Here is a 26,541-nt window from a genome sequence, read left to right as displayed (position 1 = left end):
AGGCAAACAGTTCAATGAAAATAAATGAAGTCTGAAAGCATGAGAGGTGAGTAGTTATAAAAAGCAGCTGCTTCCCTAGCAGTCCAAGTACATTAATGAGTTAAAATATCAGCAACCAATTTAATTTATTTATCAGAGAGTAACCAGTGCACTTTTTCTTAACATTAAAAGTTAAATAAACACTATTGAAAGCATGCAAGTTGTTTTTCACATCTAGTAAGGCAACAGAGGTAGCAATCTGTGCAAGTGGGAGCGCAGGCTCTAACTTCGTTAACCCTAATTTGAGAATGGGTAAAGCCTGTGGGTGCAGCTATCAAAGTGGGTCAATTGTGACTAGGTGGAGAGGGATCTTCCTGTCTGGAAAGTGTATACAGTTTTTTGAGTCAAAAGGCGTTGACAAAATTTTGACTATTTATGTAATTTTTTTGTCTGAGTATATTTATGAAGTGAAAAGTGTAAAAATGTGACATGAGCTCCAACAGAGATGAGAAGAAGCAACTACATACATCAGCCTATCGAACATTAGTGTGTGAGTGTAAGCTACACGGTGGAACCATAAATTCAAAAGAAAATGCCATGCACAGTATATGAGAGAATTTTTTTTTTTTTTTATCAGAATGGCTAATTTGTCAGTATTAACTTGGAATGTAACTGGCCTTGCAGGTATACACAAAAAGCAATAAGAATTCAATTATATTAAGAAGTGTGGGGTGCTTATAGCACTGTTATGGAAGATACATAAAACAGAAATGAGCATGTGAATTTGACAAATTAAGGATTTCAGGATGAACATTCAGCAAATTATCAGGGAGAAAGCAAAAGAGAATAATATTGACTGCAAGACGGGCACCAATAGTGACAGAATGAGGAAAAGGCAATAGTGGTAAATATGTGGAAGCAAGAGGTTATTAGAAGGAGAGGAAAACTGTGCTGGCATGTATTTATATTCCACTTAAAATTACTATTATGGAGCTTTCTGCAAAGATTATTGTGCATGGATGGGGAGTGGGAATTGATTTGCAATACTGGGGAACACACAAGAAAAATAAAACAGGACAGACTTTTGAACAAGTGTACAAGAATCTCTGGTCCAGGAGATATGAATTTATTGGTAGGAACTCAGAGAATTTACATACTATTTTCAAGATAAAATAGCTGTGCTAGACTGTTCAGAAATTATATTTCACAGGGGCATTTGTATTTAAATGAAATCTTTGAGATCTATCCAATAATCCAATGACATGGTCAGATCATGTACCAATAAAAAAACTAAAATGGAGAGGCAGGCTAATGGTGTAAAAATGAGAAGTTGGCACTTTCCTAGATGAGGGAAATTTAAGAAATTGGCAGTGAACATGACAGTTATAAAGGGAGACAGAAATTACTTCAGAAGTTATAGCTAATGAAAATGGAGTTGGTAAAGACAAGACAGAAATAGTTATGGGAAAGGGATTATTTAGAGGGGCTGACAAACTTTAAAGTAATGCAGTATGCAGAAGAAGGGAAATCTCAGAGAACAAGAAGACTAACAACTGCAAAGTGCTGAAGGGAAAATAAGGGATTATTTGGATAATATCCATGATTTTAAAAAGGTTGCTGTTCAGCCATTATTTTGATAGCAACTCTAGACAGCAAAATATCTTGACTCAATGACTTAGACAACAAACAATGATAACAGTTATAGTCAGACTTAGGTAAGCTATATAAAATAACCACATATCCTGTAGAAGTACTAGAGATATTTCAGAAATTTTATGAAAATCTGTGTAATGCAGAAAAATCCAGCAACAAATAAAAGGTACAAATTGAAACATTTATAGAAGATTTAATTAAGCCAAGATCAGAGTAAGATATAGCTCAGCAATTAATAGCCAAGACAGGAAGAGATGAGATAAAATGGTAATGTGTAACTAATCAACAGGGAATCTCCAGGAACAGACAGCATTCCTGTGGAAATCCGCAATTTGGGTGGGAAGAAAGTGATAAATACACAGAAGGTTTTGTTTAAGAATATTTTTAAAAGGGTTAAGGAAAAGAGTATTTTGGAAGAAAGCTTTGGTGGCAGTATTACCCAAAGAAGGTAAAGACTGTTCAGATCAACTTTCATATAGACCCATTTCAGATGTGAACCACAATTAGAAAGTGTTTACATCTATTCTACATAACAGAATGGCAAATATGTTACACACACTGACAGATATTGCCCAGTGTTTTGTGGTGTGAAGGCACACATTTGAGAATATTAATAGAAAATGATGATCCTGGGGGAAGCAGAGTGTAAGAAAACACTGCTATTGTTGGTGGGTTTTGATGCATATAATCATTAACTCAGGTGTATTCATCTCTTTTTATGAGTAAGCCAATGGCAGCATCTTTGTTTCCTGGCAAAATAATAGGGTTTGCAATATATAAGGGATATATGTGGGATTGAAGGCAATAATTAATATGGGAGGGTTTGTCTTTCTAACAAGCTGTGTTTGAACAGAGGAACCAGACAGGGATGTCCTCTTTCCCCACTGTTACTTGCTTTATATTTAGTCACTAACAGTAACATGGACAGCAATTACATGGAGGCTTCAAGTATGATGATCATAAATTTATTTTGTTTTATTTTATTTATTTATACTTTGCTGACCAGGTCAATCCCACTAGGCCAATGGCCTTTTTACAGGAAAGACTAGAGGTGGTAATAACAACTAGGAGACATTTGGCCAGAGCACTGGGGAACTTCCATATTTTTTTCGATAAGTGCTGTTGGATCTGCTATATCCACCTGAGCTACCTCCAACTCAGGTAGATGGGACCTCGGTTTAATGTCTCAGTAATGCCCCACCTCTGGGCCAGTAATCAAGGAGCCTCAATCCTCGCCACTGGCACCAGTGGGGGGACATTTGCTGAGAGGATAATAGGTACACATACAGTATCTCCAGATGCACCTCTCTGCATCAAGCACAATCAAACACAATTTCCCTTAAGAGCACACAAGGAACACAGTCAGTTAAGGGCTGGTTCCCCCTCTTTCACCAGATCCCCAACAAGACTCCCCACTGGCACAGCTATAATGCTGAAATCTCAACTGAGTGTCCAAGTCAAAATCTCCAGCACCCTCTCTGTCCAACCAGTGCTTTGTGTCCCTGCTCAAATAGCGGAGACACACACACACACACACACACACACACACACACACACACACACACACACACACACACACACACACACACCTGGGAAAGGTGGGCACAGGTTTACTAGCTATGACCCCTTCTACCCAGACTATAAGGTAGTTACCACCGCCACCAAACACTCCTGCCAGCTACCTTAAGACCCTTACAAGGGTACCCAATATACTGAGTGAAATTATTAATACAAATGGTAGTTTAACCAAGAGCAAGGCTATCAGGCATGGCCCACAGAGTGTAATCAAATAAATATGCAAATACTCTCAAAACTTAAATATATCTACAAAGACCAGCCACAACGAAAGGATATATTTAATAATAATAATAAAAGAACAAAAAAATACTCAGTATATATTCACAGTGACATCAGAGTTCAAAATCACAGGAAATATTTAAAACAACATTGGAGGAGAGACAAAGAAAAACAGTATCAATAACTAAGCCTCACTATATTCCTGACTGAATCAAAGATAATTATACTATTCCCTACTTACTTAATAGAGCAAGGCAGATGATGAGGTGATGGTCCTTCTAGTTGCAGGCCCAAGACAGAATACAGAATGCTCAGTCTCACTAAAGACTTCTCAAAATAATACCTAAAATATTACTTCTGGGATAGCTTACAGAATGACATCACTTTTGGTCATCTGGCTTCTAGTTACCATGCAAACCTCAATTGCTGGAAGCTAGCAGGATTTAGCACCTACCTGTAAAAATACAAACACAAGGACTTTTGCTCAGATCTGTGGCAAGTGCTGGAAGTCATAAAACAATTTCATACCTCCATGCTTCCAGAGCAGTAATTAGTTCACTCCAAAGACAATACAGAAAGATTCCTAATACAGACTTTGTGTCTCTGGCTACACTGAAACCTGTGAGACAGCATCTTTACAGCCTAGCCCGTAAAGTGATTTAATTTCAAATATATTTTAAAGTTTGCTGGACTGAGGTTGACCTTCCAGTTTCCTCTGTTAAAACATAAACATTTAAATAGTTACAATAGTGCATGTGCATTTCTGTTCTCTCCAGTAGGGCACATGGTGGATACATTTCATACACAAGCACTTTGCAAATACCTTTTCAACACAAACATCTGTACAAATCAGTTTGATATACACATGGCATACAGGACATACAGTTATAATACATGTGTAATACAAGCATCTTGTATAAATCAGTTTGATATTCACAAATGACAATTATTACCAAAAATGAGCTAGCTGTGCTGGTAGTACCTCCTATCTTTACAGTCTTATCCAAATGATGGCACACTTGGGAGTGCAACACCCCCTCCCATGCTGTGCTGCAGTGTCAGTGCTGGAAATTTAATATAATTACCTGGTGTGGGAATAGAACACACAGCCTTCTGCATCAAAGACAAATACATTACTTGTTGCTGAGTTACTGAGACTGCTGCATCAGTGTGTTCTAATGAGATCTGGTACAATGAAATGCATATAAACAATATGACACAGAAACGTGGGTAATAGCAACATGAAGAGACAAAAAATGAGTACTGCCAAAAGATTTGGATTGGACTAGAAAGCTCAATTCATTATTTAAAAATTCAGTTTTTAATTTTATTTGATACTTGTTAGCTGGGACAATAGAATGACATTGACTGGATGTAATTCAGACACTACTACTACTACTAAGCAGCACACAAGGAAGCATAACAGAACATTTTACAGATATGTGGCAAAATAACATGTTGGACTACAATTGAACGCACAGTGGCAAGTTACACCACATCAGTGGCAAGTTACACCACATCTAGGCAAACAGAAGTCTGGCAGCTAGCAGATAGAATTAAGGCTATGAGATGTTAATGAGCTGCTTCCTTTCATCCAGCCTCCAATTATCTACAGAGCAACTCATAGCAAGTCACTTAACCAGACTGTGCTCTGGGGCAGATGGGAAACTGAGCTAGGCTCCTCAATGGTCTCCTAGTCCATTTGCCTATTAACTACCTACAAACGTGTGAGCAATATCAAAGGTAGTAATTAAAAAAAAAAAAAAAAGCACAATGTGCATTTCACAATCCCTGGTTATAACAAGTACTTTTAATTACATTATATGACTTACTACTGTGACAAAGGATATACTACAGGTATGTAATACTACTTGACTTGTATTCTCCCTTTCATTGATCACTATCCTCCAGATGAGACATTAAACTGAGCTGCCATTTGCCCGAGTTGGTGGCAGCTCAGGAAGTAAATGATGCAGAGTCACTTATGGAAAAGAGTAAAGGACGCTCCCTGGTACTCTGGTAAAATGTCCCTCAGTCAGTATAAACAGTATGAATACCACCTCATGCCTTTCTTGAAGACAGTCTACGGGCTTAGTTCAACTTACTTGGTCAACAAAGTGTAAATAAAAAAAAAAATGTATCCCTGATCTTCAAGTGATGCTGTCATGCCTCAGTAGTTATCTTAATGGCACCAACTATTACTTATTCATTAAAGTAAGCCAATATAAATACTTCTGGAAGGAACATAACTTACTAAATGGATAGATGCACACTCTCTCAAAGGGGATTCTGCAGAAGACAAATGAATGCCCAACCACATATTAAAATGCTGTGAAGTCATCAACAAACTGATGCAGCTAGACTAAATAATTCAACCAGAAAATAAAACTTTTAAACTTTGTGACCATTGATTCACTTCACCCTCGACTACAATACAGACAAGAAATAATCCTGAGGCAATAGTAACTTTCGTAACAGACACATGCAAGACCTACCAATAATATAACATATTTTAAACCTATCAGAACACAATTAGGCAGAAAGAATAATGCAAACCAACAAAATCTGACTTACGATACATCAGACTGCAAAGTTATTCATAGTTTAAAAACACACTTCACAAGCACTACTAATAAACAGTAAAAATGACAAACTCACAGAATATTAGCAAATTTTTAAACTAAACAAAGCTAGTTTCATCAGTCCCCCAATGCTGAACTACACTTCTCAGAAATGTGTTCTAATTATAGTATGTACTACAGGTGAGGAGTTAAATGGTACATAACCAGCATATTACTGAAACGTATTTTCTATGCAAGGCTGTTAGAAGTGGATGTTTTACAGAAGAAATTTGCAGATAAAAATGGCTACTAATAAAGCTTAAAATACAGTTTTACTATGTTGCAAACAGGTCTCACTGTTATTCTAAAACTAAAACCAGCTTACCAACTTACCAACACTGCTATTTGATTCCAACAGAAAACACAGGTTTAATACAGGAGCTGAACATTAGGTGTAGATTGTTTATGCTGTAACTTCCTTAAAAGTGTGGATTTACTTTATTTAACCACAACACAAGGGAAACTAGAAGTGACGTGCCATTCTTTTGCAAGCCATATTTAAAGCAATGCTACAGCATATTTCCACATTTAAATGCTTTACATAATATTCAGGAATAACTATGAAACCTGATTAAATTTTGCATGATACACTTTGTTCTATATTTATAGATAGCACAGTTATATGCATAGCAGACTGTAAGATGGATTTTTCAGACAACGCTCCTGAAACAAGATTTTGCTAACAGGACTTGATGAAAAAGATGTTAGAAGTGACTTGGCAATTTCTTTCTCAGCTGTCTATGAACTGCCCCCATCAGCACCTACACTAACAGTCACTTTCACCTACCCTCCAGTTCTTGACCAATAAGCCTTTCTACTAAAAATAAATAGCCTTGGAAAGCTTCCCGGGATGTTAGGAAAGCCTCTCAGGATGTTATGTTTGCCAACTGATGCAAAAGCATGTGAAGGACATAATGCATCAGGAAGCCAGCAGAGGAAGGATCCTCTAGGTATTTCAGACAAACTGTACTTCCAGACGGTTAGTGAGAAGAGGAAAGGAGATACCTGTTGCTTGCAAAAGCATACTGTCTAGTATTCACCAGTATGTTGAGCACACACACCAATATAGTTTAATAAGAAGGTGACCAAAGCCTAGAAAGAGTTATCTGATGTGGCTGACAGGAGGTCCATGGACAATGGAAATCACAAAGGAGAGTAAACTAATGCCTGCAGTAAATCAGCAAGTCATGATGCCTTTGCCAAAAGTGCAACACTAGAATCTGTGCAACCTTTTGATAGGACTTGATTAATGAAGAGAGGCCCCGGTAGTAGCTGATGTTCAGCCACTGGGAGGGGTCTTCAAAGGAGTATGCAGATGCAGAAATCCTTTAAATAACTACTTAACAGTGTTTGGGCAAAATCCTGCTCTTGACAATGTTATGACATGCAGAAATAGCATGCATCCCGACCATGGAATAACTGCAGCCCACAGTGTACAGGTACCTAAAAATGGTCAGGGTCAAATTGACTGACTGAGGCAGTTCATGTTAACACTTTGACCAAATAAGAACTTTCTCCAGTTTGAGACATTAGCATTCTGACTGGAAAGCTTCTTGACAGCAACAAAATACTGAAGGAGCATATAAACTCAGATAACAAAAGGTTGGAAAAAATGGAAGAAGCTTAAACAGCTATTTGGAAGAACTGATAAAACTGCAAAAAATCAGAGGTCAAAATGAAGAAAAGGCTGGCTGAATATGAGACTGCTCAAGAGCAGCCATTTCAAAAAATGGTGGAGTTAGACAGCAGAGCATGCAGGGGAAACCTGAGCCTTTCAGCTGTACCACAGAAACTGGAAGGAACAGACTACATTAAGTTTATGAAAGCACAGATAAGCAACTGGACTGGTATTCCATAGCAGGATTTGTTAATTGAGAGATAATTGTATGCATGCTCCAAAACTGGCCACGAGACCCGTATTAGTAAAGATGCAATCATACCAGCTGAAAGAGTTAACCCTAAAAAAATCTGTGGCAGAAGGGCAAAGTATTAAAAAATGGAGACAGTAGAGTGCTTGTGGGAAATGACTGCTTACTGTAAACCAGGAAGAAGAGAAGCAAATTTAATTCAGGAGTTAGGGAATGTCAAGAGACAGGTGTGAGACTCAAGCTGCTGTACCCCAGCTGTCTTCAGAATATTTTTTTTCCTGGAAAATCAAAGTCATTTTTTTATGTAGAACAGACTAAGGAGAGAATACAAAAGTTTATCCAACAAAAACAGAAGGGGACACTACTTGTCATTCTTATGATAATAAAGCTCACAGAGAAACCCTGCCAGTGAATTTTTTTCCAATGTTCCAAAGGAAAATGCTCGAAACAGAAAAAAGCGCAGGAGGTGACTAGAAGAATCAGGAGTACCTTGGACTTGAACTGGAGTCTGGGTTTGGAGATGGAGATAAACACGAAGACCACTAACACTGAAATAAGTAAATAAATGTGAGAGTATAAAGCATCAATCACATTATAAGAAAAAGTGGAAAGACTCAACTTGTGTTGACTTTGTTAAACTTGTGGGACACTGAAACGCACATACCACACTTTGTGAAAGGACACTGAAGGGAAAGGGAGAGAAGAAAAGTAACTTTAAGAAAAACAATTTTTGTTCTTAACAGTATTTGTACAACATTCATATAAATTGAATGACAAAAAATTTAGCAGTTCAGTTTTTGTTGTATGTGATAAAGATACTGAAGCAAACAAGTGTCTTTTTTTTTCTTTTTTAGTTTTAAGAACTGTAGGCATTACAATGTAAAAAGAGAAGAAAGACTGGACAAAAGCATGTTTAAGTTAATATGTTGTAATCTTGAGTTGTTGAGTTGGGGATGGAGTGTAAAAGTACATGGATTATAATATAGGTAGAGTTGATATGTTCTCTTTTACTTTTGTGTGGGTAAATGTCTGGATTAAATTCCTTGGCTTAATGCAATTGTGATGATAGCAGGTAGTGGCAGCCATGCCAGAAGTAGTAAGGCAGTGGACGTGTAACATATGCCAGCATAAGCTAGCTGGAGTTTTGTAAAGAAATATATGTCATTTGTGCATCAAACTGATTTGTACAGATACTTATTTAAAAAATGTATTTGTAAAGTTGCTTGTATTAAAACTGTATCAACAATGTGCCCTGCTGGAAAGAAAAGTAATGTACATGTTATTATTGTAACAAAATTAAATGTATATATTTTAACAGAGGATACTGGAAGAGAAGAGGTTAATAACAATCCAGACGCAGCAAACTTTGAAAAAAAAACAGCTGAAAAATTGTATCTTACAGTTCTGACTGTAGCCAGAGATGAAATGTCTGTGAGAGTAGAAGTGTTAAAATGGTTTTATGCCTTCCATGAGCAGCAGCAAAACTCTGTTTGTGTGTATGGTAACACATAGGTGCTTCTAGCAATGGGGGTTGTATGGGAACCAGAAGTCAAATGACCAGATGTGATGTCATTGTGAAATCAACTCTGAAATAATACTTGGATATTACATTGAGAAGTCTCTCAGACTGATTACTCTGTTTCTGAAACCTGACCAAGAAGGAAGACCACTCACCTACTTCATCTTGCCTTGCGCTAGTAAGTGACCAGGGTCTAGTTCTCTTTACATTAGTCAGGAAAATACAGTGAGAATAGTTGAGTATTGTTTTTCTGCAATTGTGTTAATCTTTCCAGCTAAGTTAGTTTTAATATTTCCTGTGATCAAAACTCTGGTGTTTACTGTAAACAGATATTTAGTATTTTCATGTTCCTTTATTATTCATTATTACATATATTTAAACTTTTCATTGTGGATCATCTTTTTAAAAATATTTATGCTTTGAGAGTATTTGCATATATTTATTTGGTGGTAACTGTGGCCACTCCTGAAAGCCTGGCTGTTTGGTCAACATTACCATTTGTATTAATATTAACTTCACTCAGCATAACTGGATAGCATTTAATAGCCTTATAGTAACATACTGATGGCAGTGAATCTACCTTATAGTCTGGGGAAAGTTGGTAGAGTGGGTAACCTGTGCCAGACTTTCCCAGGTGTGTGTGTGTGTGTGTGTGTGTGTGTGTGTGTGTGTGTGTGTGTGTGTGTGTGTGTGTGTGTGAAAATTAAATTTCAAAGAGAGTATATGTCAGCTACTTGGAGCAGGGACACGAAGCACAGGCTTCAGACAGAGGGTGCTGAACACAGCTGTGCCAGTGGACAGCCTCACTGGGAACCTGGGAAGAGACAGATATAGAGAAATCCAGATCCCGGGCTGACTGTGTTCCTTGTGTGCTCTTAAGTAAAATTGTGCTTGATGCAGAAGGGTCTCATCTGGAGATACTGAGTGCACCCATTAGTATTCTGAGGGAATGTCCCTCTCCAGTGTCAGTGGTGAGGATTCTGGCTCCTTGACTACTGGCCCAGAGTGGGATGTCACAGTAATACATTTTTGTGTGTAGGCAAATAAGTAAGAGGACACAAAATGTAGTGAAAAGTTTTCCACTGGCAAATTAATGCTCAGTGTAAGTTGAGAGGTTTGCAGATTAGGGAAACTGTACATTTTGTACTTATTTTTTCATGAAGACAAGCTGACTATAGGAGTAAGCAATAAAAAACAGAGCACTTTTGTAAGGCTAAAGGTTAAAGTTTTCTGAAAGCACAGAAGCTGCTTTTCACATCTGGGAAAAGAATGAAGATAAGATGAACACACAGCAATTAGTGTAAGTAGGATCACATATTATAACATGTGTCTTAGCATGGATAACCCTAATTTTAGGTTAAGTAATGCCTTTGTGTGCAGCCGCAGATTTCAAATGATTGTTTCCATCAAGAGGGTTAAAATTAATTATATGAAGATGTACATAGTTTTGTGTGTTTCTTTCAAGTTAATAGTTATGTGGGTGCTTTTTTTTTTTTTGTTTGAGAGTTTTCACTAAAACAAAAAGTCTTGTAAAATGTGACATAGGTTCAAATGGACCAGACAAGAAACAAGTGTATAAAGGATCAACCTGCCAAACAGTGGGTGCAGGTAACACAAAAGGTGGAAAAAGACATTTAAAAAAGCTATCATAATTAATAGGTGGGAATAACAATTCATCGTAATGGCTACACTAAACATATATAGACAAAAAGGTAAGAATACTGAATTATATTAAGAAATGCAGAGTGGAAATAGCAATGCTACAGGAGACACATTTGGAAAGAAGTGATCATCTGAATTTGACAAAGGATTTCAGGATGAATATTCAGCAGAATATCAGTGACAAAGGAAAATGGCAGTACTTATACTAACTGCCAGATGAGCTCCAATAGAGGTGGAAGAGAGGAAAAAATAGACAGGAATATTAGATTTGTGGTAGTAAGGGTTTACTGGCAAGGCATGACAATTATGCTGGCATGCATTTATATTCCACCTAAAACTGCTATTATGGAGCTTAAGAAATATTTGAGAGAAAGAATCAGCTTCATCAGGAAATATTACTTATAGGTGTGGACAAGAACTTGCCTTGCAACAGGAAGAATGTATCTGGGAGACCTACAAGGGAAAATACACCAAAAGAGAGTAGATTTCTGAAGATATTTATGAAAATATTTGATACAGAATATATGAATTCAGTAGTAGAAACTCAGAGAAAACTTACAGACTATTCCTCAAGGTAAAATAATTACACAGAAATTATATTTTAGAGGAGTGTATGCATTTAATTGAAACCTTTGACATATATCCACTAACTACTTCAGATCACATGCCAATAACAACTAAGATAAAAATGTAGGGTGATGAAGTAAAAATGAGACAATGGCACTTTCCCACCTACCTGTCAGAAAGAGAGGAATTTAAGGAAATGGGTGCTGGAAATTATTTGAGAATTATTGGGGAAGATAGAAATTCCTTCAGAATTTATAGCCAGTGAGTGGGAAGTCATGAAAGTTGAGTTTAAAAATAGGGTAGAAATAAAAGAAAGAGAGAAATGGTTAAGGAGTAACAAGAATTATTTACAGGAAGCTGACAAAGGTTAAAGCAATGCAGAAAAAGGGGACTCACACAAAACAAGAACAGGTGCAATTGCAGAGGGCTAAACAGAAAATAAATTACTATCTAGATAACACATGAGTTTAGAAATATTGTTATTACGCAACCATTTTTTTTAATAACTCCACAGCACAAAATTCTTTGCACAATGACTTGGGCAACAAAGTAGAATGGTTTGTTGCTAAAGTTAGGGAGCTTATATCCAGAAAAATAACCAGAGACCCAGAAGAGATATTTTGAAAATTTTATGAAAGTTTGTATAAAGCACAGGAATGTAGAAATCAAGAAAAAAGCACAAACGGAAATATTTATAGAAGACTTAAGTATGCCAATGTTAGAGATGCATGATGCTTGACAATTAACAGCTAATAAAAGAGGAGATGAGGTAAAACGGGTGAAATATAATTAATCTGCAGGAAAGTCTCCAGGAATAGATAGCACTCCTGTGAAGGTTTGGAAGCTAGGAGGGAAGAACGTGTTAAAGATCTGGAAGGTTTTATATAACATTATTTTAAAAGGAGGGGAAGCACCAACATCCTAGAAGAAAGCTGTGGTAGCTGAAATACCTAAAGACAATAAAGACCCATCAGACCCAGCTTCATATACGCCCATGTCAATTTTAAACCATAATTATAAAGTGTTTATGTCTATAATAGCTAAAAGACTAGCAGAAGTGTTGCCAAAATTGATACATATGGACCAAGGTGGTTTTATGCAGGGAAGGCAAACATTTGACAACATTAATAGAACAACGGTGATCCAGAGGGAAGCAGAATTTCAGAAACTAACACTACTGTAGGAGGGTTTTGATGTACATAAAGCATTCCAAAGAGTAAGCTGGGATTTTATGAGAAATGCAATGGAAGCATTTCCATTTCCTGATACAATAATAGGGTTAATTAAGATGATATATGAGGGATTGGAGGCAAGAATTAAAGTGGGAAGGTTCTTCGCTGATGAGTTGTGCCCAAATGGAGTAACCAGGAAGGGTGTCCCCTTTCCCCTTTACCTGCATTATATTTAGAGCCACTGGCAAAGATAATAAGGGAATCAGAAATTCAGGGATATAACTGGTATAGTAATCAAGAAAAGCTGTTTTTATTTGCAGACAATAATATTTTGTACCTGATAAAAACAGAAAAGGAAATCTCAGTGTTAAGGAACATTGAGACAGTTTCACACTTTTGCAGGATATAAAATTAATGACGATAAAGCAAAACAATGCACCCAAACATGAACTGGTTCAGGAATACCCATATGGAGACAAAATAAAATGAAGTATTTAGGAGTATGGGTTAAAAAAATTCTGTTATGGCAGTATGTGGGAAGAGACTAAACAAAAGATGATAAAAAAAAAACAGAGAAACTGGAAGCTCTTGTTTAAGGATGTGTGTAGCAAGACATAAGCTGTAAAAATGTTTTTAGTTTCTTGAGTTTTATATATAGGACAGCCATATTTTATCAACCAAGTGAGAAGTTGTAGACAGTAATTAATAAAGAGTTGAAGGACTTTACCTGGGGGGGGGGGGCAGGGATCAAGTGGGATAAGTGGTTTAGAATTACCTGAGATGAAGGGATATTTTACAGCTACACAGTTAGGTCTCATATACATAATGCAAGCAGAAAGCTATAATTCAAAGTGAAAAGGGACGATGATGATGAAGCGGTGAATTTCAAGAATTAAGGTGAGACTGAGACTTGGGATGCAGATCCTTAAAGTGAATAACAGCCACACATAATATTATATTCACAAAGTAGCAGAATGTATTCTATGAAATAAGCCAACATGAGAATGGAGAAAGGAGATTTTACCAATAGGGAGGCAAGAGGGGCTGGAATTTACTGGACAGAAGTGGGAAAGGAACCAAGATATTGACAGCAAATAATTAGAAAGGGAACAGTAACAGAATGGGAAGAGGCCAAGAGAACATTTGGACTGCAGGCTAGAAACTGCCTTCCCTCCCAGGGATTGATACACTACAGGGAAAGAGAAAGGGGATATGGGAATACTGAGTGAAAGAACTGCTCTGGTAAAGTCTTTAGTCAAATCTAAAACAGAAATTGATGTTAAAGGGATAATTAGGAGGGCATATAAAATATTTCATGATAACTATACGAATCAGTCAGAGGAGGTTAGAAAAGATTGGGAAGAGAAACTGTAAAAGCAATTTACTATAGAACAATGGGAAGACATGTGTATGCCTCCCAAGTATGCAACCAGATCCACAAGGTTTAGGATCTTTGATTGGAAGTGTTTGCATAGGTATGCTTATACCCTAAGCAAGTTTCAAATAGTTTTTCCTCAGGTAGATGGCAAATGTGGGAGGTATGAATGGGAAGAAAGAGATGACTGGGAACATGTATTGTGGGAGTGTAATGAGTAGGCAGATTTTAAAAATTCCCTACAGAATACTTTAACAAAAATACTGGGTGAGCAAGTAACTGTAAATAAGAATATGACTTTTTGGGCTGGGCAGAGGATCTGAATTGCCTAGACATAGTAAGGCCTTATTAGGTTTAATTCTGTTGGCTGCCAAAAAACAATTACTAGAAAAAGGAAATCAAAGTCTAACTGTATATGAAGTACTGAATGTTATAAAAAGATAAAAGATATTCTAAAAAAGATAAAAGAACTGAAAGAGGGATCTTTAGAAAAGGGAAGAAACAAATTACATTGAAATAAATGAAAACTGTGGGAAAAATGCATGTAGAATAATGTTCAGGAGGAGGATGAGTCAGGTTTAAGAGAAGACAGGAATTTAGTAAATTTATGTAATGTTGGACTAATGATAATTGCAAAGAAAGAAAATATATGTTGTATATAATGCATGTCAATGAAAAAAAAAAGGTTAATATGTTTTTTTTTACTGTTAATGTATGTTTGCTTGTGCCTTTAATTATAATTTAATAAACGTGTTTAATAAAATAATTTTCTGGCCAAAGCTGAATTCAAAGTATCTAATGTTAACCACTGATTTGGCTCTGGAGGAAAGGAAGGGGAAAACCAGGCTTTGTTTCACAGCTAGACTGAAACATTCCACAATCACTTGAATCCTGACCTGAAGGAGAGCGAAACGAGGTATATGTTTTCAAAATTGTTCCCAAAAACATCTTTGTCTGAAAGAGCATTAGACCTGACTTATGCATTTGTTCGTTAGCAATAATGTTTGTTAACTTGGGTAGTGGACTGATCCACAAGCAATCAATTCAGCCACAGCCTGGGAAATATAAAACAATGAATGCCACTAGATGCAAACTAAACATAATATATCAAAAATAACAGCAATCGTGCTGCAACTATTTAAACAATACTGACTAAGAAAACTTATACACAAAAGAACTAGAGAGCTTCTTCTTCCAGAATTATGATAGACTGTTTCCTTAAATCAGCCACAGCAGGAAAGAGAAAAGTACAGAACTCAAGTGAATATAAATATACAGAAGAAGCAGAGGGCCAAGAAAGGGGGTCTGACAAAAATATGAGCGTGGGAAGAGTGAGGAGAGTAAAGGTAGATGTCTTAAAACAGTACCAGGCAACTCTCCTTTTAAGCAAGTCAGTCAATTTATGCCTAAATTCACTGTATATGTTTGTATTATGGATGTCTACTAAGAGGGAGTGCCATTGTTTGGACCCAGGAAAGAAAAAAGCATGGTAGGGAGTGAAAACGTTGGTAACTGGTGTAGAAAAGTGTGATGCATTACTGGCAGAGGACAGAAGAAGATAAGGAGTGCTCTAAAGAATCTTCTGTATGCTGGGTACTATACTGTGGTAACTCAGAACAGTTACTTGCAGTGCGTAACACAATATTTCTGGAGATTCTACTTGAATTCCTCACTCTAGTGAGGATAAATAAGAATTATTCAGTCTCACACAGAAATATTTGAGCAATATATTTGGTAAATACCTTGGGTGAAGTACTAAAGGCAAAGCACTACGCTGAAAATGAGAACGCCCAGCAATGAACCTCGAGACATCTCCTGCTGGACTTCAAGAAGAGACTCTGAAAAAGGAGACATCTAGCATAACCAGAATCAGTACAAAAGCATTTGATTGCAGGAGTAATAAGATGTGCAGAATTAATAACTTTTATTTCTTGTTTAGAATTTCATTCACGTTTTACAGAATGAATATGGATGCCTCTGTAGCAGAAAAATCAATGAGTACAGCCTAATCCTATTTTTGGAACTGGCTTTCTGAATTACAAAGATAGCAAAACAAATTTGCTGTCCCAAATTAAAAGGTACACAGGTTGTAAATTTATACTGTGTTCCTCCTTAACTCTATTTTCCTCAGCCACTGGAGTGATATTAGTTGTCACTGGTCAGTGAGAATGGAAAACCTGCCTCTTATTTGCACTGCATAAGTTATGGTAGGGCAGAATGATCGAAATTATTATGACTCAAGCACACAACAGTGTGGAAAAGGCTCCTGTTAAAAGAAATCATTGGGCTGTTGGTCTGCCTCTTCTCCTTCTATGCTTGTCATACATTTTAAAACTACCCCTTGGTACAACCTTGTTACTATGCAATCCACCTTCTACAAGTAGCCAGCACTTTCCACAGGAACATTCTACTACAGTAAGGGAGAAACATCTGTTTGATATTCTCTACTATTTTCCCCTATCCCTTTAGTTGATACAGATGTTGCTAGCTGTAAATGATGTTGCTAGCAAACAGCTCAAATCCCCTCCCAAAGAGAGGAAGAAGCTTTTCTAGTCTTTATTAGAGAAATTACATTTTCCTGTGTGTTAACCAAGTGGTAGAAACACCTCCCACCCCCACCTCACCTAGACAGGTGAAAATGCAGTTGTGTACACTTACCATAAATATAGATGTTCGAGTGTATTCACTGTTCCACTCATCACTTGTGGGTTATCCCTGCTGGGTAGCCCTCGGCTGGCCCGAATACCAGAGTAAAGGATTTCCCTCTTGGGTCAGCTGTCTGAAGTGTGAGGCTGACGTCAGGTCATCAGAGCTATAAAATGAGGCAGTCAATGCCATTACATCAGTTTTTCTTGCCCCCAATAGGTATAAGCCCCCAAGAAGAGTAAAAAGGGGGAAGGTGGAAGGGAAACAGTACTGCAACAGTGAATACACTCGAACATTTACATTTATGATGCGTACACAACTGTACTATGGTTCTTCATGTTTCTCTGTTACAGTCATCACTTGTGGGAAGATTCCCAAAGCTGAGAACAGGGTGGAGGAAGGATGACAGGAGCTTAAAGGAAGCACCAATTTAAGGGGATGCCCTGGAGCATTGCAGATGCAAAGCCTGCCCTGGTTTTGGAGAAGCTAGCCAGCTGGTAGTGTTTGGTGAAGGTGTGGACTGATGTCCAGGTAGCAGCTTCCAAAAGGCTGTGGAAGTAGAGGCTGCCCTTGTGGAATGCGACCTGATGGATTTGGGGGGACTCTTTCCATGCTATGAATAGCAGAAATGGATACAATGTGAAATCCATTTAGAAATGGTCTATTTGGATATGGGTTCCCCCTTTGCTCCAAGAGCGAAAGAGACCAGTAGCTGGTCAGTTTTTCTGACTGACTTGGTCCTATCCAGGTAATATCTCAACTGTCTGTGTACATCTAAGGTATGCAAAATTCTTTCCCTTTTATTACGGAGATTGGGGAAGAAGGTAGGTAGATGGATGGCCTGGCTGAGGGTAACATCCGAGACCACCTTAGGCATAAAGGAGGGGTTGGTCCTAAGAGACACCCTGTCAGCATGGAAAATGATGAAGGGCTTAGTGGCCATAAGGGCCTAAAGCTGGAAAATTCTCCTGGCTGAGCAGATGGCCAGCAGGAAGGCAGTTTTCCAGGAAAGGTACTTCAGGGTCTGCTGAAAGGGAGGCAAAGTCAGTTTTTCCAGGACAAAGTTTAGATCCCATGCTGGAGCAGGTGGCCTTCTAGGTGGTCTGATGGGGGCCACCCCTCTAAGGAACTGTTTTAACAGATGTTGGGGAAAAAAATGGTTGATCCGACTGTATAGAGGCAGAGACAGCCAAGGCATGTGTTTTGATGGACAAGTATGACAATCCCTTTTCTAGGAGCTCTGCCAGGTAAGTCCAGAATCAAATCCAGACTGGCCTAGGTGCTGTTGATGTCTTTGTTGTGGCACCAGATGGTTAATCTTTTCCATATGGCGAGTAGGACTTTCTGGTGCTGGGCCTTCTGGTTTCCTTAATGTTTAAAAACCTGCCTGCTGAAGGTTGTGGCATCATCCACCTTTGTGGAATCAGCTATGAGGACAACTTGAGTGTGGGGAGGTTTGGATGCAATACCTTCCCTTTCTCCTGAGTTAGAAGGTTTGTTGTTAGTAGCAGGTCCATGGGAGGTTCTTTGGCCAGTCTGAAGAGCAAGGGGTACCAGTGTTGTCTGGGCCAGTGTGGAACAATGAGGATAGCCTTTGAACCTTCCTTCCTGATCTTGAGAAGTACCCTGGGAATCAGAGGCAAGGATAGGAATGCGTACACAAACAGGTTGCCCCGGGGGAAGGAGAGGGCATCCACCTTCCAGGCTTCTGGATGGAACTCTCTCAAGCAGTACTTGGCTAGCTGGTGGTTGTCTGAGGTTAGGAAGAAGTCTATGTCCAGGTTACCCCAGGTTTTGCTAATGTTGAGAAAGGTATCCCTGTGCAGCTGCCACTCGTGGGGATCCAGAAGGCTTCTGCTTAACTGGTCTGCAAGGGTGTTTTTTTTACCTGGATGTACTGAGCAATCAAATGCACTCCCAGATTTGAGGCTAACTGCCAGGTTTGCAGTTAAGCGACACAGGGGGTAGGAATGAGTACCCCCTGCTTGTTGATGTACCACATTACTGTTGTGTTGTTTTGTCTTGATATAAAGCACTCCTGGTCTCAGGTGATCCTTGAAAGCTTGGATTTCCCTGTGAACTGCCAGCATTTCTTTTATGTTGCTATGTAGGTCCTGAACCTCCTGTTCTGAAATGCCCTGGGTGCGCATACTTCCCTGGTGTGTCCCCCAGGCTATATCTGAAGCATCTGTGGTGATGCCTTGGCCCTGTGGGAGAGTAATAAAGGGTAGACCCTTGTTCTGGGTACACACCGCTGCCCATCATGAGTTCCTTCTTTAAGCAGGGAATCCGGGGCAGTTGGTAGGCAGTTGGTACTCCAGTGAGTGTGTGTGTTGGCACCAAAGTTTCTTTAGGTACCATTGCAGTTTCCCCATGTGCAGTCTGGCTAGGGGAATCAGCAGGATGCAGGAGGTCATGTATCCCAGAGCCTGCAGGAATTTCCTTGCTGTGAGGTGGGTCCTGTGGGCCACCTGCAAAAACTAAGAGTGGGGGAAGGTCTGCTTCTCTGGTGGGAGGTAGGCAGTTAGTGTTACTGTGTCCAGCAGAGCTCCCAGGAAGGTTAACATGCTGTGGAATAAAATCCCGGTCCATGTGAGGCAGAGCACCTCGCTGGCTCTGTTCAAGAGAAATCTTGACCTGTGGATGGGAGATCGTAGGTTTACCCCGGGAATCATCTCTGTGTCACTGCTGGACAGAGGCACAACAAACTAATGGGCACAGTATTTTTTCATATAAGGGGTGGCGTAAGCCACAAAAATTTGGGCTAGGCTTATAAATGCCTTAGGGCAGATAGCCTAGTATAAACCTATGAACCTATGAACCTTCTTGTGGGGTGAAATTGGGACTTCTCACAGCTGATAGTGAATCCTAGGGAGGTAAGGAGAGTTTGAACAAAGGTAAGATCCTGCAGGAGTTTTTCCTTGGTGTCTGTCTGGATGAGGCAGTTGTCCAGGAATGCGTAAATCTGTATTCCCTTCTGTCTCCAGTAGGCAATGACCGGACTCAGGCACTTGGTAAAGTCTCTGGGAGCAGTAGATAAGCCAAAGGGCAAAGCAGAGAACTGAAAGTGTAGTGACCCTGCTCTGAAATGCAGGAAACTCCTGCAAGACTTCCTTATGGGGATATGGAGGTAGGTATCCTTCAGATCTAGGGTCACTAGCCAAGCCTGAAGCATCAGCATTGGCCAAGGTTTTTGTAGGGACAGCTTTCTGAATTTTGGAACCAAGAGGGACAGATTCAGAGTGGAAAGGTCGAGAATAGGGCACCAAGTCCCCTCCTTTCTGGGTACTAGGAACAGTCTGGAATAAAATCCTTGTCTGGCCTATTCCTTTGGTACAGGTTCCATGGTTCCTTGGGCATACAACTTTTGGATCTGGCAGACTGCCTCTGATCTCTGATGTTCTGGTACATCTGGGAAACCTGAACATCTGGGGCTTTCTCTGAAAGAGAATCTGTACCAGCTGGTAATAATTCTGAGGACCCATAGATCTGAGGTGATTCCTACCAATTATGTAGGAAAAGGGAAAGTCTTCCTCCAAGTCTCTCGGGGGGGGGGGGGTTGGGAGAGTCATTGTGAGTCCTTGGAAAAGGGAGTGGGCTTAGAACTCCCTTGCCTAAGCGAGGCAGTGGCCCAGAGTCTGGATCTCTGCTGAAGTTTGTGGCTGGTGCCTGGAAGGTCTGTCCCTGCGCCCCTTTCTCTGTACTGGTTTTGTTCGGGTAAGAAAGGACCAATGCTTTGTGGGGAACTTCCTGCTGAACCTGGGAGGCTGTATCTGCAGAAAATCCTTCACAGTCTGCATAGACTTGGCCTTGTCTTCCATTTTCTTAATAACTTGTTCCACACCTTAGGTCCAAATAGCTGGTCCTTGTCCAGAGGGGTGTCTAATAGTTTGTACTTTACCTGGTCCGGCAAAGGTTGCTCCCTTAACTAGGCATGCCTACAGATCACTGAGCCAGATACTGCAGCTCTGCCTGAAGCTTCCAGGGCATCAAACCCACAATGCAGGGAATGCTTGGCTTCCTGGGAGCTGGACTATATAAGATCTGTTCCCTGGTAGTACTGCTGTCTGGCAGGGTGGACATTTTTTGTTTTAATAACTCCAGCACATTTTGCTGGTATTTAAGCATATAGAATTGACAATTCAGAGCTCTAATGGCTAAGGTAGCCAGAGTGTAGACTTTCATTCCTAGCCTGTCTAATGCTCTGCTCTCTTTATCAGTTGGAATGGGGTTCTTAGAGGAGCCAGCCCTAGCCTCCTTGGGGCCCTGACAGCTGACCTCTGGGTCAGCTGTAGGGATTTTTAAAAAAGATACCTGTGTGCATCTTGCACCCTACAAAATCTGTCTGGCTTCCTGAGGACAGGTGGCAGAGAGTTTGGGGTGAGTGCAGATTCTAGAAAGACATCCTCCACCACATCCAGGATTGGAGGGATGGCCAGAGGTTCATGCTGTGGCAGGTCAAGGAACTCTCTCAGTCTCTTCTTTGACTGAGGGCAGAACTGTGCCTCCCAGTGAAAACATTCTCTGAGTGAATTTAAAGTTTCCCCGAAAGAGAGGTCCTCAGGTGGGAAGGCAGCAGGAATGGGGTCCTCGCCATCTGAATCCTCAAATGCTCCAAAGGTTTGCTCTTCTATGTCCAACCCTTCTGAATCCTGGTCAGAAAGAGCCTTAAGGAAATGTCCTCTTTCTTTTGGGTGGGGTGGCTTGGGTGGGCTGGCTACCTCTTATCAGGATGATTAGACCTCTGCCATTCTAAGCAGCTGCTGTGACTGTGGGGCAGGCTGGGTGGAAGGGAGTTGGTGGCTGGGTCCCTGGGATGGGATCGTTTTAGGGGTTGTCTTGGTTTTGGGCCTAGTGGGATCTATGGCCTTATATACAGTTAAATTAACTGGTGGTGTGGTCGTCAGTTGTTGGAATAGTCTCTATGGAAGCCGGTGCCTGTGAAGCGGCTCCAGACCCAACCACATGACTGAAGGCCAACATACAGGCAGGAGAAGATGGACATGGTGGCGTACCCAACTCCAAACTGGTCTCGGTAGAGGACTGCAACAGATTCTCAGCTGTTGTCAGGGACTGCGAAGGCGCCTCACTGAGTTCAGCAACTGTACTGGGTGGAAGGCTAGGTGACTTCGAATCAGAGTCGTCAGATGGCCTAACTTTCTGAGGCCTATCTTTTTCCTCATCTTTCTTTTATCTGGGAAAATCAACAGCAAACTGACCGACAGACGCCATTTCGCGATGAGGAATAGATTCACTAAAGTGTCTAGCTACAATTACAGCTCCCTTCCTAATAGTCTTAGCATTAAACAAAGCACAGAACCAACAACTGGGGACGTCGTGGTCTAGGCCTAGGCAAGTGACGCACTGAGTATGGAAGTCTCGGTGTGGGATCTGTTTTCCATAACTGAGACAATTACTGACTTTCTCTGACATTGGTTAAAAGCAAGAAAAGGTTCCCAAATGGGGTACTTAGCTTTAGATGGTTACTCCTTCACTCTGGCAACAGGTGACCAATGCGCTCGCGTACTGCTTCTGCTTGGGGCTCCACGGCAAAAAAGACTGATGTAATGGCGTTGGCTGCCTCATTTTATAGCTCTGACTACCTGACGTCAGTCTCACACTTCAGGAAGCCGACACAGGAGGGAAATCCTTTACTCTGGTATTTGGGTTGGCTGAGGGCTACCCAGCATGGATAACCCACAAGTGATAACTGCAGCAGTGAAACAGGAAGAACATGAAAACATGCCCATTCATTCCTCCACCCCGCCTAGCTCCTCCACTACAGCAGCTGCTGTTCGAATCCCAGTTGCCTGGGTCACAATAATGTCTCCCTTCCCAACAAGGAGTCAAGTAGTTCTGAAATCTTTTGGTTTCACTGGAGTCTTCAGAAAATGTTTGGCCATTGTCTACAGAGGAGTTTTGGGGACGGGCAGTCAGTTTAGGAAACAACTATCTAAGAGTTATTACCTGAGAAGTGATACATGCCCGGGTTGCCCTCTGTTGTCTCTGCCCTTTTCCATAGCTATGGTGCCTTTTGTGAACCTCTGCAGGCATTTGACATTTAACAGCAGAAAAATCTACTTTTTTTACAATGCTGTGGAAAGTTACAGACAGTAATATTGGGCGCTTAGTACTTATCACAAGAAAAACAAGTAGTGTACCCATCTGAGGATCACTTGCTTGCAACAAAGGCCACACACATATTAGAAGCACTGTACTTGTGAAGATAAATTACTTTCTGGCAGCAGACTTTACTCTGTGATATTATTGTGCTTCACAGCCAACGCATGTGACAAAGAAGTAAAATGGAACATCCATTAGTTCTAATAAGGGTGCAATATCACAGGGGAGGGTGACAAATCAATGGGGAAGAACATTTTCAAAGCTGGTCTTAAGTGCCTTCAATGCAAAAAGAGTTGTTTCACTTTAACAGCAGCCCAACATAAGCACCCAGTATTCAACCTGCAAATACATTTGTTTCCAGTTAGCAAAGATTCAATCAAATGTGTATGTTACAGACCTACAAACTGAATCCCCAAAAAAGTGAATCCTACTTACCCAACAACAGAAACAAGAAATGTCAAAAAACTCACCATTTAAAACAGCCACCAGGTTTTCCTTTTTGATTTCTTCTTCATCTCTATACAAATCTTCATCACTGTAATTACATCATTAGCTGTATTAAGGCATACATTTTCTTTCACATCAGTATTAGTGCTCCTAAAACAGTATTTACTTTATGTCTTGCCTACTAAATTTTTTAAATGTTATTCTTACTCTGAAAAAGGGCAAATTAAATAAGATAAGAGCATTACGTTAAAATAATAGCTTTATTAAAGTGTGTGTGTGTGTGTGTGTGAGTGGGGGGGGGGGGGCACATTTCAGATTAACAACTGTAGTGGTTTCCCAGAAGCAGAACACTAGAAAGATTTTATTATCCATTTGATACCTCTACAGAAATATGTTTTAAGATACAAATTTCACACAGGAACCTATGGCATCCAAAACAGTACAACTTTTACTACTTTAACATACTAACAAAATGGGAAAACTCCGATTTACTACTTTCTAGCCAATGATTCTTAAATTAATTAAATAGTAATACAGCACTGCAAATCCACACATACTACAATCAGCATTCATAATCTAGTCATAATTTTATAATCCTATATCCAAGTATGAGATTTCAGCAAATTTTTCTGTTCTGACAGTCAAATACAACACTGTTTTTTACAGCTAATATCTCCATATAAAGCATTTCGAACTACCAGTACTATGTCAAAGCTTAATATTCAACTGTTTTAAATATACAGTGCCTATTGCAAAGTTTCAAAACAAACAGCAGCTGTTGGTTAAGCGGTGATTGTTTATATTAAGACACACAAGAATGAGCAATAGCAAGCTCCGTTCCTGGTATGACGGCCAGCTTTGCCATCTTATTATACCAGAAACCTTATTTTTCAAGTAGTAAATGTTTCTGTAAATCAAAGTCTGAAAAATGAAATTAAAAAAAAAAAAAAAAAAAAAAAACACAGAGTAACATTCATGGGGAGGGGGGCAATGCTTCCCCATATAAAGAGTATAGCGCACTTAAAACTGTATAAAGTGTGGGGGGGGGCAGTAGCTCCCTTGCAAAGTGTGTGCAGCTGCAAGGGGGTACAGTAATGCCCATTACAGTTTCAGTTTGTATACTTCAAGCTTCTTACATTTTTAATATTCAAAAAGTACAGAATTAAAATGGGCCAATCACATAACTGACAACCCGACAATCGAGTTAGTACCACCCACACCTGTGCGAAGAATCATGATGTATCCTAAAGTAATTGCAGGTTAATTTATTAAAAGCATCTCACATACACTAATCATTATGTTCTGAACAGCTAACTGGTCATCTACTTTATTTATGTTGTAACAGAAGAGCTACAAATTGTATGACAGCAATTGCTTTTATCTGAATTGTTTAACAGGGACAGAGCACTATTGACAAAAGACAAATTTCAATCTTTAGAAGTAAATAAGGAAAATAAACAAACAGAAACATGTATATACATTACATTATGTTAAGGTTAATTATGATATCACTATATACAATATGGAGAGAAGTACTCACACAAGTTTAGGAATAAACAAAAGTATTCTATGTAAATTATACATATTTATATATACATACAAGTATACACACATGCACTTAAGTGTGTTTGTGTGTGTATGTATATGTATGTGTGTGTATATATATATATATATATATACATATATATATATATATATATATATATATACACATACATATACTTACCAACTCCTTGGTTGCACAACCACCAAGAAAAAAAAAACACCTTAATCATTGCTGAAACACAAATACAAATATATAAAGATTTGGGGGGGGGATATAACATGACACTTACTGTTGCAATCCACACATACTCTGCTAGACTAACTTTCCTTATAACTTCTGTGATGAGAAAAGTACAGTTGTGTACATTTACCATAAATATAGATGTTCGAGTGTATTCACTGTTGCAGTCATTACATTTGGGTAATCCTGCTGGCAGGTTGCCCTCAGTCGGCCTGAATTCCAAAGTCTTGGGTCCTGCGTTGGCTGCTGTCGCCCCTTCCCTGACGTCAAGAAGCAGCCGACGCCATTTTCTTCAGTTTTTCTTGCCCCAGATGTCAGGTGCCCCCTGAAAGGGTAGCCAAAATTTATATATATATATATATATATATATATATATATATATATATATAAACATGCATGTACCAATATAAACTTTACCTTCATCTACAAGCAAATACACCATATAGATTGTATAAATCAGAGAAGGAAAAATAAGTTCCAGCAGAAAAAAGGGGGGTGGCGGGTGGGTAACCTGGACTGCAACAGTGAATACACTCGAACATCTACATTTATGGTACGTGTACACAACTGTATTATGTTCTTCGTGTTTCACTGTTGCAGTCATTACATTTGGGTAGAGTCCCAAAGCTATGGTTGGGAGGCTGGAGCTAAACAGCATTAGGAGCGGCTATGAGGCCCTGCAGAACTGCAGTGGCAAAGCCTGCCCTGGATTTAGAGTAAAGTGGCAGATGAAAGTGCTTTGTAAAGATGTGCACTGAACTCCAAGTAGCAGCCTCTAAAATGTCTTTGGTTGGTACTCCCCTGAGAAAGGCTGCTGAAGTGGCTGCAGCTCTGGTTGAATGTGGCCTAATGCCCTTAGGTACTGGCTTGCCATGGTGAGAATAGCAGAAACGAATGCAGTGGCCTATCCACTTTGAAATAGTCTGCTTTGAGATAGCCTTTCCTTGTGATCCTGCAGCATATGCCACTAGTAATTGCTGTGTCCTCCTGAAAACTTTGGTTCTGTCCAAGTAGAATCTAAGCTGTCTGTGTACGTCCAATGAATGCAGAATTCTCTCCCCCTTGATCTGTGGGTTTGGATAAAAAGTTGGCAGATGAATAATTTGGTTAAGAGCCACACTGGACACCACCTTAGGCATAAATGTTGGGTTTGTCCTCAGAGAAACCCTGTCTGGATAAAACATGATAAAAGGTTCCACAGCCATGAGTGCCTGTAGTTCTGAAACTTATCTTGTAGAAGTTATTGCTAGGAGCAGAGCTGTTTTCCAAGATAAAAACTTTATATCAGCAGTAGCAGCTGGCTCAAAAGGAGGCAGGGTGAGTTTT

General features: G+C 39.5%; 1 protein-coding gene across 6 annotated transcripts in view; it reads right to left on the bottom strand.

The window, feature by feature from the left end:
- LOC122796606 (ubiquitin thioesterase otulin-like) overlaps positions 1-26,541 on the bottom strand; it is a 1,420,501-nt gene that overhangs the window by 507,045 nt on the left and 886,915 nt on the right. For all 6 annotated transcript variants that reach the window (XM_044065214.1, XM_044065210.1, XM_044065212.1 and 3 more), the window contains one exon: positions 23,453-23,517. In XM_044065214.1, coding sequence (XP_043921149.1) covers positions 23,453-23,517 — 65 coding nt within the window. The remainder of the gene's footprint in view (positions 1-23,452; positions 23,518-26,541) is intronic.

Source organism: Protopterus annectens, chromosome 3.part0, assembly GCF_019279795.1.
Source record: "Protopterus annectens isolate FY-2018-M chromosome 3.part0, PAN1.0, whole genome shotgun sequence".
Taxonomy (NCBI): Eukaryota; Metazoa; Chordata; order Ceratodontiformes; family Protopteridae; genus Protopterus; species Protopterus annectens.
Note: the sequence above shows the minus strand (reverse complement) of the source record. Positions and strands in the feature narration are given on the sequence as shown.